Source organism: Protobothrops mucrosquamatus, unplaced genomic scaffold, assembly GCF_001527695.2.
Source record: "Protobothrops mucrosquamatus isolate PMUCROS unplaced genomic scaffold, P.Mucros_1.0 scaffold2670, whole genome shotgun sequence".
Classification (NCBI taxonomy): Eukaryota; Metazoa; Chordata; class Lepidosauria; order Squamata; family Viperidae; genus Protobothrops; species Protobothrops mucrosquamatus.
The window spans coordinates 28,961-45,322 of NW_015388718.1; the positions used below are offsets into that span (position 1 = coordinate 28,961).

At 42.8% G+C, this 16,362-nt stretch overlaps 2 protein-coding genes across 2 annotated transcripts in view; one reads left to right on the top strand and one right to left on the bottom strand.

The window, feature by feature from the left end:
* The window catches only part of XAB2 (XPA binding protein 2), a 24,749-nt gene extending 13,608 nt beyond the window's left edge, over positions 1-11,141 (top strand). Inside the window, exons 10-19 of the mRNA XM_015825508.1 lie at positions 234-365; positions 1,065-1,196; positions 2,562-2,675; positions 3,513-3,675; positions 4,331-4,521; positions 6,771-6,893; positions 7,610-7,781; positions 7,889-8,015; positions 10,415-10,524; positions 10,907-11,141. Of these exons, the coding sequence (XP_015680994.1) occupies positions 234-365; positions 1,065-1,196; positions 2,562-2,675; positions 3,513-3,675; positions 4,331-4,521; positions 6,771-6,893; positions 7,610-7,781; positions 7,889-8,015; positions 10,415-10,524; positions 10,907-10,968 (1,326 nt within the window). The 3' untranslated portion in view covers positions 10,969-11,141. The remainder of the gene's footprint in view (positions 1-233; positions 366-1,064; positions 1,197-2,561; positions 2,676-3,512; positions 3,676-4,330; positions 4,522-6,770; positions 6,894-7,609; positions 7,782-7,888; positions 8,016-10,414; positions 10,525-10,906) is intronic.
* Positions 11,142-12,962: 1,821 nt separating this feature from the next.
* Positions 12,963-16,362, bottom strand: part of CAMSAP3 (calmodulin regulated spectrin associated protein family member 3) — a 37,009-nt gene continuing 33,609 nt past the window's right edge. Inside the window, exons 14-17 of the mRNA XM_015825510.1 lie at positions 15,811-15,907; positions 15,550-15,668; positions 15,188-15,306; positions 12,963-13,732 (exon numbers count right to left, since the gene is read on the bottom strand). Coding sequence (XP_015680996.1) covers positions 13,424-13,732; positions 15,188-15,306; positions 15,550-15,668; positions 15,811-15,907 — 644 coding nt within the window. The 3' untranslated portion in view covers positions 12,963-13,423. The remainder of the gene's footprint in view (positions 13,733-15,187; positions 15,307-15,549; positions 15,669-15,810; positions 15,908-16,362) is intronic.

A 16,362-nucleotide genomic window follows, 5' to 3' on the forward strand; every position in this document is an offset into this window, starting at 1 on the left:
GCGCAGCAGCGGTGTCTTAAGAGTTAAATTACAGGTTTTTCACAATAGCTGTATAAAAACATTCCAAATCAGTACTGGAATGTTATAGGATTTCTAAAGAAGGGCCCCAGCAACTTTGTGAGGGACTTGTTTTTCAGCTGCATTACATACCAGAGCCCAAAGAGAAGACATGGTGAGTGTTTTTCTCCCATAGCTTTTCTCTGATTTCTTTTTTCCTCCCTGTCTTATACCAGGCCAGGACAATTTTTGAAAAGGCCACTAAGGTGAACTTTAAGCAGGTGGATGAACTGGCCAGCGTCTGGTGCGAGTATGGTGAGATGGAGCTGCGGCATGAGAACTACGATCAAGCCCTGCGTATCCTGAGGGTGAGAAGAAGCAAAACAAAAAGGGAGAGTGCATTTTGGAGTGTTACTAATGAAAGTTGCTTGATTGTAATCATTTTCCAAATGATTAGGTTTGAACAGAGGGGCCGTAGTCTCTGTCTGTATCTTCTTGAAAGAGTCTGATCACTGGGAAGCTGACAAAGATTCTTTTTACTCCACAATAAGAGGGTCATGGGTTTAGTTAAGCAAGGCTGCAGAAAGCCAGAATTCTTGTGTGTGTGTGTGTGTGTGTGTGTATATATGTATGTGTATGTATATATATATATGTTTCCTAAATGTATATATGTATGTATATATATGTGCTTCCTAAATTTTTGGATTGCTAACAAAGAATTAAGGGGGACTGGGATAGCTATTTCAAACTGATTAGCTTGAAATAGCTATCCCAGTCCCCCTTAATTCTTCGTTAGCAATCCAAAAATTTAGGAAACACAAATAGTGTCGCAGTAGCGACTGCTGCCTGTGGGTGGCTCTAGATTGAGCTGATACAAGGCAAAAGATTTCTTCCTCCCATATTTGGGCCGACAGGATGTATCAAAAAACATTCAAGATAGACACACACACACACACACACACACACACACAGAACAAACACACACACACACACACACACAGTTTTTAAACTGCTTGCTCCAGGGGCTCTACTTCCTCTGTTCTCATCAGCATTTCTTCTCCCTCCAGAAAGCTACAGCTATCCCAGCTAAGAAAGCAGAATATTTTGATTCCACAGAGCCTGTGCAGAACCGTGTATATAAGTCCCTCAAGGTTTGGTCCATGCTGGCTGACTTGGAAGAAAGTCTGGGCACTTTCAAAGTGAGTGGTCTTGGTTGGCTTCCCTGCTTACTTACCCCAGCTGGCATTTCTCCTGGCAATTTTTACAACGGGTCATCTTGCCAGGCAGAGATTTGTTAGCTTAAGCTTGGCATCTAGAAGAAACCTCCCCTTTTTGTCTCTTTAGGCCTTATGAGGTTGGACAAAGTCCTGTAACCAAGCACAGATGAAATGTTTTAAACATAATATTCCCCCAGCTTAGAATCAAATCAAGATATTTCTTACCCTTCTTAATTTGCAAGTGACTTAAGAAGTCGTCCAAAATAAATGGTAGTCTCTTTTACTCTTCCTCTTTAAGGAATCCAAGCACCCTTTCCCTCTTATTTCATGAGTGTGGCTTGGAAATAATCTATTGAAGCAGTAGGGCCAGAACAGAATTATTGGCACAGCCATCTGTTCTTTCCCCTGAGTAGCTAAAGAAGAATGGTAATTACAGTCTCCCGTAAGTACATTACTGTACTTCTGTTCATTTAGCGTCTATCACAGTGATGGCAAACCTTTTAGAGACCGAGTGCCCAAACTGCAACTCAAAACCCACTTATTTATCATCGGGTGCCAGGTGGGCGTGGCCCACCGGGTGGGTGTGGCCAAGGTGGACGTGGTCATCTCAATGTTGCTCGTGGGCAGGGACTCCTGTGGGGCCGGACAGGGTTGGGGGAGATCCAGAGGGTCTCTGGTGGGTGGGACAGTGGGCAGGAGACTCATCCTGCGGGGTGAGGGGAGGGAAGGCAGGTCAGGGGTGCCATTGTCGCAGGGCAAGGCGATGCAGAGGCCAGTGAGCACATGGGGGCCGACGGTGTCCATTAGCAGCCACAGCCTGCTGGCCCCTCGACCGGCGCATTCTAGGGCTCCACAGCCCGCTGCCAGCAGTTCAGAGAAGCCGCCTCTGAGCTTGACGGCTGGCCGACAGCTGAGGAGGCAATGCAGTGGGTCGTGCCCAGGAAAAGGAGAGCATGCGAGGTCAGGAGGGACGGGACTGGGGGGAGGGAAACTAGCCGTGCTGGGATGCATCCGGCCATGTGGGACCTCGGCGAGTTAGCGGGCAGCTGCTTGAAGAAGGATGGTTGCCATCTCCGGGGCATAACATGCGTGCCCACAGAGTGGGCTCTTGAGTGCCGCCTCTGGCACGCGTGTCATAGGTTCGCCACCACTGGTCTATCATATCACTGATAGAAAGTGTGAAAGATGGAGGGAGGAGCCCAGCAAGTTATACTAGCAAAGCCATTCAGTATCAAATTTAAATGTTTCCTCTCGATCTGGGCATAGTTGGGAAGTGAGCAATGAGAGTCTGGGATTGGGGTTCTGGGCCCGCCTAGTATTGAAGCTTTTTTGCTTTGTCATTCCTAGTCTACTAAGGCTGTATACGATCGCATTTTGGATCTACGCATTGCCACTCCACAAATCATCATCAACTATGGTCTGTTCCTGGAGGAGCACAAATATTTTGAAGAGAGCTTCAAGGTGAGTTGGCTTCATCAGTGCTTCCTTCAGCCATCTGGGTCTGCATCAATGTAGAAGTCATTGAACCTCGAACATTGCATGTTACAGATGGTACATGCAGTGTACAGAAGTAGACTGCACGTGCAGATGATATACTAGAGGCCTAATGTGCTGCAGCTCCAAACCAGCTGCAGTACACTAGGATCTTATTATGTACGGTATGTAGCAAAGGATAATTACTGTATTCAGTTTCTTTCTCTTTCTCTTTCTCAAACCTCTGAACAAACTAGCCGATATATTCTATGTTGAAATAGTCTGTGTTTCAGAGCAAACTATAGCTTAATCAGGGGTAGGCAACCTTGGCTCTTTTATGACTCTGGACTTCAGCTCCCAGAATTCTGGCTCAGGAATTCTGGGAGTTGAAGTCCACGAGTCATAAAAGAGCCAAGGTTGCCTACCTCCGGCTTAGATGTAGGGACAGCTACAGGGACAGAGTGTTTTGCAATATAATTGCCATGCATCTTTGCTGTTCTTAGCTATTGTTTATAATAATCCAATTTTTGTTTTTGTTTTCTTCTGGTATGGCTGTCAGTTTTTTTGTTTAATTGGAAAATGTTAAACAGAAACATAACTAAGATAGAATTAGCAGTCCATAGAGTAGAAGGCTCCTAGGATCTCTGATTGAAGGGGTTCTTGGTTGTTTAGCAATTTGCAGGAAGAAAGCTATTCTTTAAAACATGGATCATTATAGTCAAAGTAGGACAGTCCCATGTGGTATTTAAGTGAGCAGGGAACAGGGCAGAGCCTTCTGCAAAACAGTCTGAATGTTTTGTTTGTACCTTCTGTTCATTTTGGCAGGCGTACGAGAGAGGCATCTCCTTGTTTAAGTGGCCAAATGTTTACGATATCTGGAACACCTATCTAACCAAATTCATTGACCGCTATGGTGGCAAGAAGTTGGAGCGTGCTCGGGATCTTTTTGAGCAGGCGCTGGATGGCTGTCCCCAGAAATTTGCAAAAAGTATGTATTAAATGTCTCTCTAGCAAAAAAGTTGAGTCACAAACTCTTCCTACTCAGTCAGATTCTGATTATAAGAAAGGTTGGATGGGACATGTCATCTCGACGGTAGTTGAGTATAGCAAACTTCCTATCCCCCAAAAATAATCCTTATGGATGGACTCGCTTTATTGGCCTGAAAAGGATCACGTGGGTGATCTTGAGGACTCAAAAATGCTTTTTTTCCATTGGAAATTGGGTAAAGAGGACTTCTCAAAAGGCAACTGGATTTTCTTTGTTTTTGCTTGAAGTCGTTTCGCTTCTCATCCAAGAAGCTGCTTTAGTTCAGTTCTTCAGAACTGAAGAAGCTTCTTGGATGAGAAGCAAAACATCTTCAAGCAAAAACAAAGAAAGTCCAGTTGCCTTTTGTAAAAGCAGCTTTGGGACAACCATGACCTGGATGACTGAGAATCTCCATAGACCTAGAACTCCTCTTCATTTCTTCATCATTTAGTGGAGGAGAGCAAGATAAATCAGTAAGCAAATTCTCAGACAAGAACTTATTTTTGTGCTTTTTCATAACAAGAGTGTGCTTTTTCACAACAATAAGCCTGGATATGAAAACTGTTGACCTGAAACTGAAAGAAGATGAAATCTGGCTCTAATTTTCCTTTTGCAGCCATCTATCTCTTATATGCCAAGCTGGAGGAGGAATATGGGCTGGCCCGCCATGCCATGGCTGTGTATGAGCGAGCTACTCAGGCTGTTCTGCCTTCAGAGAAGCATGATATGTACAACATCTACATCAAGAGAGCAGCTGAAATTTATGGCGTCACCCACACACGTAGCATCTATGAGAAGGCGATTGAGGTTAGTTTATAGTCTCTAAATTGCATCTGTCGGTTTGCCATCCTAACCGATATGATTCAGCTTCCTTCATAGAACGATAAGGCTTAATCTATTCTTGCTGGCCAGCCACAATTAAAAATGCGGGTCACTTATTAGAGCCTGTGCATCTGCTATATAAATCGGCAGGTATCCTGAGGTCATAGTTATCAAATCAGACCAATAGGAAAGGATTGATTTTTTTGTCGAGTTGATCTGAAAGGCCAGGAAGAATGGCCTGCTCCCTTGGAGAAGTCTTACTTTTATTCTTGACTAGGCCTTGTCAAGCAGGAAATAGTCCCTTTTTCATCTGCAGCTTCTGGAGAAAAGAAAAATTAAAAAAGGAAAAGAAAGAAACCAGCCATCAGGATAAAAGATAGAAGTCACAATAGTGGTGAAAGCCTCTATCCCACTTCATGGTCAGTTGCTCAAAGACTGGAGTGTGAATTTCCAGAACAGCTGAGACACCTTTAAGACTACCACACGGCAGTGTTAATCCCAAATGTCTGCAACAACCTCCATACAGCAGTAGCAGCTTCACTGTACTTTGGGACAACAGAAGAGTGACACCGGGAAGCTAGGAACAGCATAGCCTCCGGCCCTCTCCCGATCAGTCCAGAAGAGGAATTTCACAAGCAATTCCAGAAGAGGGAAAATGGGGTGTTGTGATAGACTGAGACTCTTCCCATCGCTTTTCATTCCATTCATATGAGATAACAGCAGGGGTACAAAGGGAATCCATTATCTGAAGTACTCTGGTCAGGAAGGCATAGAGACCCAAATATGGGCATCCTCAGCCCATTTGCACCTGCCACTTTGGGTATAAAAAAAGAGAGACACCCAGTGCTCAGATAGTTTTAGTTCTCCCACTAAAGGAGAACACTGTAGCCCATGACAGAAACCAGGCACCAAGAAAGATGCCAGACTTGCTAGTTCCAGCCAAGAAAGTGGACATATGTAAGATCTATGGGCATAGTCGTTTAACAATTAAAGGAGAGGAGTTTCCTGGCAAAACGGGGGAATCTTTTTGTCTCTCTGGGGTCTTGCTCTGGCATCTGCTTCATCACCAATTCCTTCTTCCATCTGGCCCTCAGCTACTTTGTCTCCTTTCTCCCACATCACATTGCAGGAGCAGGAGAAGTAAAAGAAAGCCACTATTATAAGAGGAGTCAAAATAGCATAGAGAAAAAAAAATCACGGGTTCAAGAAGCACCAGGGCCCAGGCAGCAGCCTCCATAAAAGTCGGAGGCTGACTCAGCATCATTTCACTTATTTTGTGACCTTGCTCATCTTAACAGATTCTGCAGGGAGAAGGTCTGTCACAGGCCCCATCAGGCATGCAGTTCTTTGTGGAATAGGAGGAGGAGGAGGAGAAGGAACATTTTAGAGGGGATGCACAGCTAGCTAACTTAGACTTCACATTAAAAGTATACACAGTATTACTAGACAAAGTGACGAAGATCCTTATGCTGGAATAGGTAACCGTGAATAGACCACCATATGCAAGCTCTTAATGAGGGGAAGATATTCAGTGAATCTCTTGAATTACAACTGATTTAGAGTAAGTATTCTTAGTTCAGAGCTATTATTTAGATTCCAGCTAAAATATTAGCTTAGAAGGCAGTGTTCTTGGTAGCTATGTCAGCCAGGAAAGTGGAGGAGCCGTAGACATTGTTGCAAGGTTTGTGGGTTTCCCACATAGGCATGGTAACTTTATTCCTAAGTGATTGTGTTGCCCAATTGTATCTCAAATACATCCAATGCAAGCAAAATATTCAGCAAGTTAAATATTTGCAGGATACTTGGGATTCACTGAAACCAGGCACCCAGCGGTCTCTTTATCTATACAAACCAGGAGCACAAGTTAAGCAGGTCTATGGCTCCGCCATTAGGACGCTGACTAAGATTGTACTGCATTGGCACATATAACTTGCCTCAAACAGATTTCCAGAAGCTTTCTCAGATGGGATTTTGATCGATAACATTGGAGAAAGTATTATAACACTTGTAGGCCCACCTTAGGGAATACTGTTGTTCAAATTGGTTTTATTTTCCTGAAACAGAACTCCTAGATCAGTTCATATATTCCAATCACTAAAATATTCTGAAAGCCCTCTGGGTAATCGTAATCCTCACATACTATACTTAGCTCTAGATTATTACTTCATACCACCCTAGAAGCTGAAATATTGAAGGGTGTAGTACATTTAAATATCCATCCTTTTTTTTTTCAGGTGCTATCAGATGAACACGCTCGGGAGATGTGTCTGCGCTTTGCCGATATGGAAAGCAAATTGGGTGAAATAGACCGAGGTCGGGCAATCTATTCCTATTGTTCGCAGATATGTGACCCCCGAGTAAGTGGCTTTTTCTGTGTACTGGAGAACTAGCATCCTATCTGCTTGTGGCAATATTTAGTTGAGGGGAGGGAGGAAGAAGCCCCTCATTTTGCCGAAAGAGCAGAAATGATCACTTCCTGCTCAGTTCAAAATACAGTGGTACCTCGGCACTCATTAATTGCTCTGTGAGGCGCGCTGAGTACCAAACAAATTTTTCCCATAAGGAATAATATAGCGAGTCACAAGGCAGCTGACACCAACAAGTTCTAGCTTGTGCGTTGAGTACTAAACAAATAAGGAGTACCGGCATAACATGTTCGCGTCAAAATGCATTGAGTACCAAATTCAGTGAGTTTCAAAAGCAGTTGAGTACAAGGGTACCATTGTATGTGTATTGCGACACAACAATCTTATATGTAGTTTTGGAAAAACTAAGGATGGATTCTTCCATCTGCCACCTGATGGATAAATAAAGGTGTGTGTTTGTGTTTCTTATGCAATGGATGTGTCTCTGTTGTTTATGACTGCCTGTTCCTGATACAGAAGATAAGAGAGCGCAATAATAGTTGACCTCTGTCCTCTTAACCTCATTAAATCTTTCCTTTTTTATATATATCAGAAAGCTCAGAGGAGAGTGGAAACAGCAGTCTTTGAATCGGCTGTCTATTGAATTTTGCCACTGTCTCTTTCCCAGCAGTCCTCAAAACACACATCTTTTTGGTTTCCCTTCCCAGACTACTGCCAACTTCTGGCAGACGTGGAAAGAATTTGAGATTCGGCATGGGAACGAAGACACTATCCGAGAAATGCTACGCATTAAGCGAAGTGTGCAGGCTACTTACAATACTCAGGTTAACTTCATGGCTTCTCAGATGCTAAAGGTTTACAGCAATGCCACAGGCACAGGTACTTCTTGCCTTCTCTTAGACGGAGATGAGCTACATCTCCTGCTCTCTTCTAGCCACCCCCTGACCCTCCTGCTCATCCTCCTCTTTAACGTTGTCTTGTTTCAGTGTCTGACTTAGCACCAGGACAGAGCGGCATGGATGACATGAAGCTCTTAGAGCAGCGAGCGGAACAACTGGCAGCCGAATCAGAAAGAGATCAGCCTCGAGCTAAGGAGAAGATCTTGTTTGTCAGGTGAGGGTACTATAAGCAGACGACTTGTTCATCTTTCCCCTATGAAGACTATTTGGATTCGTAACAACACCCAAAAAAAACCATGATGGGGAAAAATGTGACTGATTATTTGATTTGTATTCAGGAACTCAAGACAATATATATTATTTTAACCCATCAAGAATCGGGAACAAACAGATAGTGCCCTAGCTGCTAACATGACTAGAATGAGAACAGGACTGTGGTGTTGTCTTGAGAAACTAGCACAATTTTCTACCAGATGGCTATTTCAGCTTTCAAGCGATCAGATGTATTTTTCTAGGGAAAGATGACACCGAAGTATTGCCAAGGACAGCCTTCTTTGCATTTACAGTTTTGGTACTTTTTCTACAGTGCGGTCTGAATGATTTATGGCACATTGGGAACCCAGCAGAGAGTGCTATTTGGCTTTCTGATTTCATTGACTACTTATTTGATTATGTGTCATCAAGATGATGTCAACGTTTAGTGACCCCATTAGATCTTCTCCATGATGCTGTCCCTAACCCCAGGTGCTTCAGGTCTTCCACCAGTGCACCCAATGCCATTGTTTTACTGAGGCCATCCAGTTTGCTGCTGGTCTCTTTCCTTCCACCTTTCCCAGTATTATAGCGTTTTCCAGAAAGTTCCATCTTCAAATGATGTAATAGTATGTGAGAAAGATCTTGGGTGATGGAATAAAGGGATGCTGCTTCAGGAATGATCAGATAAGAGACAGCACAGCATGCAGCTGGATAAAGAGCTGGGCAAGAGGCTCAGAACAGACCATCTTTATTTTTCGGGCTGTAAAAGAGATGGCAGAATTGGACTTTCAGTTAAGTGAGACATCACATGGCCACAACTTGCGATTTTACTTCTGCATCTCCCTTAACTGCTTGTTTCAAGCTGGTTGGAAAGCACGCAAATGATAATTCTGTTGCTGTGGGATGCTGTGACAGTTGTAAATGTGTGCTGATTGCAAAACATCTGAATGGCAATCCCGTGGCCGTGGGACACTGGTGATTGTAAATATAAAAGGATTGGCTACAGTCATAACTTTCAACAGTCACTAAACGAAGCAGTTGGTAAGCAAGGACTGACTGTACTGGTTTCTTTGGGGTATTCTTTGGTTTTTCCAATTATCCAGCTTGCCTCTGCTGAAATGTCTCCTATTAGTCAGCCTTATCTAAAGTTAGTTCGAAATCTGGCATTACTTTTTCCGTGTAAAACTCTTAATTCATTGTTATATGATCCTAAGCGCTATTTTGCTAGCATGTGTAATTAAGCGTATTCTATGATAGTTTGCACATTTTATCAAGTCTCCTTCCAATCTCTTGGTCTTTATATCATTCTCCAGATTTGCTTGCATAGCTTGATTAGAACCTTTACTGATTCTTCTTCTGCTGCTTACTCTATTTCTGTAGTTTTCCAATTTGGCAATAATTAACTTCCTAGTACTAGAGGTTCTTGTAAGTAGGGAATATCTTTTAGGGTTTATGGACACTGACTACCTCTACTGTGCAATGTTTCAGCATATTCCTTCCATTTCCTTTGATCTCTTTTAAATCAGTTACTATCTGTCCACGGAGTTCCTTTTAGCATACCAATTTGAGGTTGGGACCTTATTCTGAGCTCGGAGATATTTTGAAACTTTCCTTGTTTTTCCATCTTCAATGTGTTTCCATCCTCAGTGTCTTTGTAAATGTTGTTATAATATTGCTTCTTGTCTCTTCTAACAGTTGTCTGAAGCTTTTGTTAAGCTCCTGAGATTTTTATTTTTCTTGGTTTGTTTTCTTCTTGGCAATTTCCACAGTTTGGTTTCTTCTCTTTCTTGGTCTCGGGCAAACTCTTTTCACATTCATCCTTAGAAACTCCTTTGGAAGATAAAGTTATCTTCCTCCTTACCTCAGTAACTGTTCCAAGGTAGCCTAGACTGAGAGAATAACTTTCCAAAGGACAAGTTGTAATCACCATAGCTAAACAAGAGATGTGAAGCTGATTCTTCCAGGCAGTGAAGATAACTGGGTGTTTCGAAAATGTTTAAATTAAAATTCCCATCACCCCAGAACTTTAATTAATTAAGGTTTATTGGGACTTGTGAAAGTTTCACTCCTGTCCCTGCCCTGACACAAGATTCCACAAATTATACTGCTGGTTAATCATCCCACTCAACCAAAGAATGAATTCACTGATAACACATTAGAAAGTTTATGTGACAGTATGGACATCTCTGCTTTAGATGTACAAATGTCAAACTTTTCAATATGTTTTTGGTTTTTGAAAACATAAAGTCGGGGCAAAAGGATAGGCAGCTCCTTTTATTAGGGAAGGATAAATACAGGAAAGTTCCAGTCAGAATCATGTGCTGTCAGTTCACTCATCTCCCTTTGCTTATTTTTCAGGAGTGATGCTTCCCGCAGTGAATTGGCTGAACTTTCCAAGCAGGCCAACCCTGATGAGATAGACATTGATTTGGATGACAGCAATGAGAGTGAAGACAATGAGCCTGATGGTAAGAGGGAGGACGGGAACGCAGCAGCCTTCTTCTGGGGCAGGGGTAGGCAACCTTAGCTCTTTTAATGACTCGTGGACTTCAACTCCCAGAATTCCTGAGCCAGCCATGCTGAGGAGAAATGGAGAGGTTTCCATGCTGAGCCATGCTGGCTCAGGAATTCTGGGAGTTGAAGTCCACAAGTCATGAGGGGGCCATAGTTCCCCCACGCTGGCTCAGGAATTCTGGGAGCTGAAGTCCACAAGTCATAAAAGAGCCAAGGTTGCCTACCCCTGTGAATCTGGGGCTATGGCTGTTGACTTTGGTGAATAGGAACTCTTATTTTTGAAAAGCCAATATGCCTGGCCTTTTTCTACTAACTATTCTAATTCTTCTCTTACAGAGGTGCAGCTGGAACAGAAGAGTGTCCCCTCTGCTGTCTTTGGTGGCCTTAAAGATGACTGAGCTGTTTGTTATTAGTGAACTGCTTCAAGCTGGAGTAGAGACAACACCTTCCTGGTTAACCAGTGTGCCCTGTAAAGCCTTTCTTTGTGATTGTGTAAGCTGCTGTTCTTCTTGGCAACTCGAACATAATAGAGAAAGAAGTGATTTATAAAATGCTGTTGATAGTTGTATTGTATTTAACCAACAGGAAAGAAGCTTTTCTCCCAAATAATTTACCTTTAAAATGGAAAATTTGTGGAAAGGATTGTAATGAATGCAGACACGATTTCTTCATGGGGTGTTTTCTTAAACTGGGGCTTATCTTTCTGGAAAGATGGTGATATCTATTCTTAACCAACTTCGTTATCACGAAAAGCTTTATTATTGCCTGGGCTGAAATCTTAAATTACAAACAAGACAATTATGGAAACAAGGGGGGTGGGGAGCTCAATGTATACCATGTTCCAAAATGAAATAATTGTTTACTGTGTAAAATAAGCCTTCATTCATCGAAATGAACTTTTAAAATGAATATTCCTATATTTTTATAAACATTAAGAACTGCAGATTTAAACTTTTTTTTTTTTTTGCAATACAAAAACATAGGCTACAGCTTTCCTTAAACTGACATTGTGTAATTTGGAGTCTTCAAAGTATGCTGGAACTAAATCCCCCCAGAATTCCCAGCCAGTATGGTCAGGCACCGGAGAAATAGAAGTTAAGCCTTCTCTCCATCTCGTTTTGATATTTATTGGCCAGGGACAAATGGTAACTAATTATATATTAGTTTTGACATTTAGAAAATTGAAGAGTATGTTCACCTTATGGCTTAAATGTATTTGAACAAGTAGGAAAAAGTGGACACGTCCATTGAGCACGGAGTAACTTTCAGTTCCACTAACAAGTTTTGGCAGGAATATTTTTAAGATGCATGACAATAGGAGCTAATCCCATCTTGAGTTCAGTCTTTGTTGAACACATCTGCATTTTTCCTCCACTTGTGTAGATTTCCCTATGTGCCTGCATTTTTTTACTTTAAATAATCAAGGGGCAGTATTCATTCTAAAATATTCTACCATATATTATGGAAAGTAGGGGTGAATGAGCCCCTTTCAGAACTCTGTGGCATTCAGTTTCTAATTTCAGTATCCACTAGACTTGCACAGAAGCAAAGATGCCTCGCCTGCTTATCGGTGGTACAGGCTTCAAGATTCAAACATTCACTGAGTAATGACCAGTAAAGAGCTCATTTAAGTTACTTTATTAAGCGGGAAGGACAAAAATCCCAACCCACTTTTTACATCAACTCAGCCCTACACTATACCCCCAGACGCCTACATGACACTCAGTCAGCCACAAGAGACCGGAATAAGGTTGAACAAGACAGAATCAGAGTGAAGCATCCAAGCTGAATTAGACTGGTTCCCTCACATCTTCCCCTACTCTGCTTTGCAAGCAACCTCTATCCAGAGGCATCAAGGTTGGATGGCAAATGAGGCTCACATAATCAAGGGCTACTTAACATTCTGTGCCCAGGCTCCTCTGTCTCTTTGGAGTGCTGCATACCCAGCCTATAGCCTTGGAAGCAGGTAAACAGGGTTTGGAGAAAGAAAGGAGGAAGGAGAGAAAAAGAAAGATGGACCACACTCCTCCCTAAAGTGGTTGGAGTTTGTTTTGGCAGTTCAACTCGGGGTACACAGAGACCTGCTCTATGACTGTAGCAGCCACCAGCTTCTCAACATGTAAATAAATGATAGCAGCTGCTGAAAAAGAGATCCTGTTAACAGCTCTTTCTCAGCTGTACACCCAATAGCCCTTGTAAATAAGGGAGTAGACAAAAGGGAGGTGTTCAATGGAAAAAGGAAGGATCATACATACTTACACACCTTGCTCTGTACTACCTCCACCATGCCAACTTCATATACAAATTCACCCTACCCGCTGTTCCAAATTTGTTCTTTTTTATATACAAATAATTGAAAAATCATTAAATAGCTCATATATATATATATATATATGTATAGTATGTATAAGTATAAACAGGGAGATCCAAGAAATGAAAAAAAAACCAACATAGAATCTTCCAGGCAAATAGGAGTCTGAAAAATAGACTCTTCCTTCTGGCTGCGCATTAACATTCAGGTAGTGGTTAGAGGCAAGAAGCAAACCCTTATTTAGGGCAGTATTACTATGGCAACTCTTGAGACTTTAGCTTACGGGACCAGATCCTGGTCTTCCAACACCATACTGTCCCACAACCCAAAGCAGCCAATAGTAGTCTCATCTTCAAAGCAGGCACCAGAAGAATTTCCCAGATAACTCTGATCCAGCCAGAGATAGTGCTGGCCCAGGACTCGGTCTCAGACCCACGCCTCACAGCCTCGTCAACTCAAGCCATCCAATGCAGAAGGCCAGCTGTTAGATGTCGTGGGTCTAAGTTTAGGCAGAGAGTAGGACTAACACCACATTCTTCAGGTCACAGCTCTTTTGGTGTGCTTGGCTTCTTGGGGGTGCCTGGCTTCTTGGTCTGCCAGAGATGGCCCTGGATAGTGAAGGCGTCCACGCTCATGGACATGGTCTTACTGGGAATCTGAGTGAAACGCTTGCGATCAGAGCTATACTTGTAGATGCCTTCAATCATGGACAAGGTAATGGTGCGGGGCCCATAGCCTGCTAAACGTGTCAATTCATCTGTTTCCCCAGACAGGGTGTAGAGCGCCCGGAACTGGCAACTTGAATCACGGAAGAGAATGAGGAAGTGATTTGCTTTGCTCTTTTCAATTTCCTAAGATTGAGAGAAAAGAAACATGTAATCAAAGATTAGATAAGGGCAGAGTATAAAACACAAAACAATTCCTAAACTACTGAAGAACCAGAAGAACCAGAATTCTAAGTTATAGATGCTCATCCAATCAAATTAGGAGAGCAATACTAAATGCCCTATTATTTTCTTCTTCCCACAAAGAGGAAAGACTGACCTTGTTTTATAGTATCGACATCTTGCACCCATTAAAATGACTCAACAACTTTTCAACAGTAAAGCTTAGCTATTTACATTTCTTAATGATTGAGTTGCTAGTACTTCTCCCTTTCATCACAACTAAAGAATGCAGCTAGAACTTTCTGTTTATTCTGTAACTGCAGTAAACCTTAAATCTTGGGGCTCTTCAGATGTTTCATACTGTCAGCACACGATCAATAGCCAAAGAGTATGGGAAGTGTAGTCCAAAATCTCTAGAGATCAAGTTGCCTACCCATACCATGATAGTACGTGTCAATAGTTCATATACTTAAGGACATCAGAAGGAAAATCTGTTTATGTAGAGGAAGCATCCAGCCTACTAAATTAAGCCAATGCAAATATACTTACAGGTAGTCCTCAGTTAATTGGGGACCAGAATTTCAGTAGCTAAGTGATGCGGTCATAATGCATGATATGTATCTGCATCGCTTAGCAATGACAATCCCAGCAGCTTCCATTGCCATTATTAAGCGAGGTTCACCAGTTGTTAAGCAAGGACCTCTTCACAACCCCCTCATAGCTTCCAATATCCAAGTCAATGGGTAAGCCAGCAGGAAATTACAAGTCCCAGCAAGCTGACAGGCAGGTAAGTGGTTGTTGCCAGGTGAGGGAGGGGCTAGTATGTAACACATGGGGCAAGGCCTAAAGTGGCTGCTTTTGAGCAGTGGAGGGTGTGTGAGGGCCACTGAGGCGCAAGTACAAGTACAGCTTGTGATGGCTGCTTCCAGGCAGAGCAGGGTACACAAGGAACTGGCATGCCTCGGTGAGGTTTGTGATAGCTGCTGCAAAGTGGGTAACTTCAGAGCAACATGTGACCTTCCCTGCCAGCTTTCCCATTTAGTTTGCTTGTGGGAAGTTGGCAGAGAAGGTTACAAATAGCAATCTTGTGATCACGGGACACTGCAAGTGTCATAGGTGCAAGCCGGTTGCCAAGTGTCTAGATTGTGATCACAAGACCATGGAGGTGCTGAAATGGCCAGAACTTTGAGGACCAGATGTTCAGTGCTGTGCTGTGCTAACCAGTTGCTGAATGAGTGGTTATTAACTGAGGACTGCCTGTAGCCCCAAAGCTATTGATGCAGAGCTGCAGCCACAATTGTCCCAATTTTTTAAGGCAATTACTTAGACTTGATACCAACATCTGCACGCTGTGCCCATTGCAAAAAAAAAAAAGACTGCATCTTTTCCATGGTTCATATTCACCGTGTCTCAACTTACTTCCAAGATACGGATTTTCTGGGGTTCATTGACTTTGCCAGCGAGGCAGCAGTGAGACAATGCATTGTGGATGATGTATTTATTGGACTTGGCACTGGGCTCTTTGTACAGCTTGGGGCCTGCAGAAATACAATGAGGTTAGCATAGAAAGTAGGTTATATTTCTCCCCGTCTGAAGGAAAGCAGATCAAAATAGAGGCATTCATAAACACTTTGCAGTGAAAGAAGATGGAACTGGAATGGTCTTACACATAGCCAAGGCCACTTCAATATGGGGCACTTAGAAGTGTGGAGTCTAGCCAATCACCCTCTACCATGCCAGGAGAGCAAAGCTATGAACTGTGGAATAACAATAAGGTTTACCAGTATATTCTGGAATGGAAGCTGGTGAGGAGGCAGTCGATGCATTTTCCCAGTCACGTTCCCGGTTCTGATTGGGCAGCAACCGACTGGGAGACATTGGCCCAGAAGGTGATGCAGCTCTGGGGAACAGATAAATAATTTAACCCTGGATTTAAGAGAACTGCAATCGTTTCTACACAAATGCATTTTCTTGGATATGGATCCAGATCTAAACCTTCCTCGCCCACCTGCCAGCGATATAGAGAAGCAGTGCCTACTCACCGCGAAGCTCTCTTGATGAAGAGGGAGTTGCCAGGATCATTGGCCACCGTCGAAAGAGACAGAGTTGACTGAGAGTATACTTTGCTGAGTTTGGAGCCTAAGAAAAATGGATATCAATAGGATCTGGCATAGTAGCCCCTCATTTATAACGCTAAGAAAGAAGCTCATTCATTTATTTTGAGAGTTCGGCAGACCTTGATTTTTGTTACTGGAAAAAAAAATCAACAAAGCAACTTCCAAAGATACTAAATCAAAATTAACCATCACATGCAATTAAGCAACTAAAGAATCAAATGCTTGCTTTAAAGAAGAAATGCCCTCCATTGTCAGCAGAGCTCAACTGATTGCTTCATAGCGTCTTTAAAAAAAAAATCATTTGTGTGTTGCGATGATGGCTGACCTACATACAAATCCAGTGGTGGGATTCAAATATGTGAACAACCGGTTCTCTGTGTGGATGCCGCTTCCGGAAGTCCATTCTGGGCCTGGGCAACAAAAAATTAGCTACCGGTTCTGCCGAAGTGGTACGAACCAGCTGAATCCCACCACTGT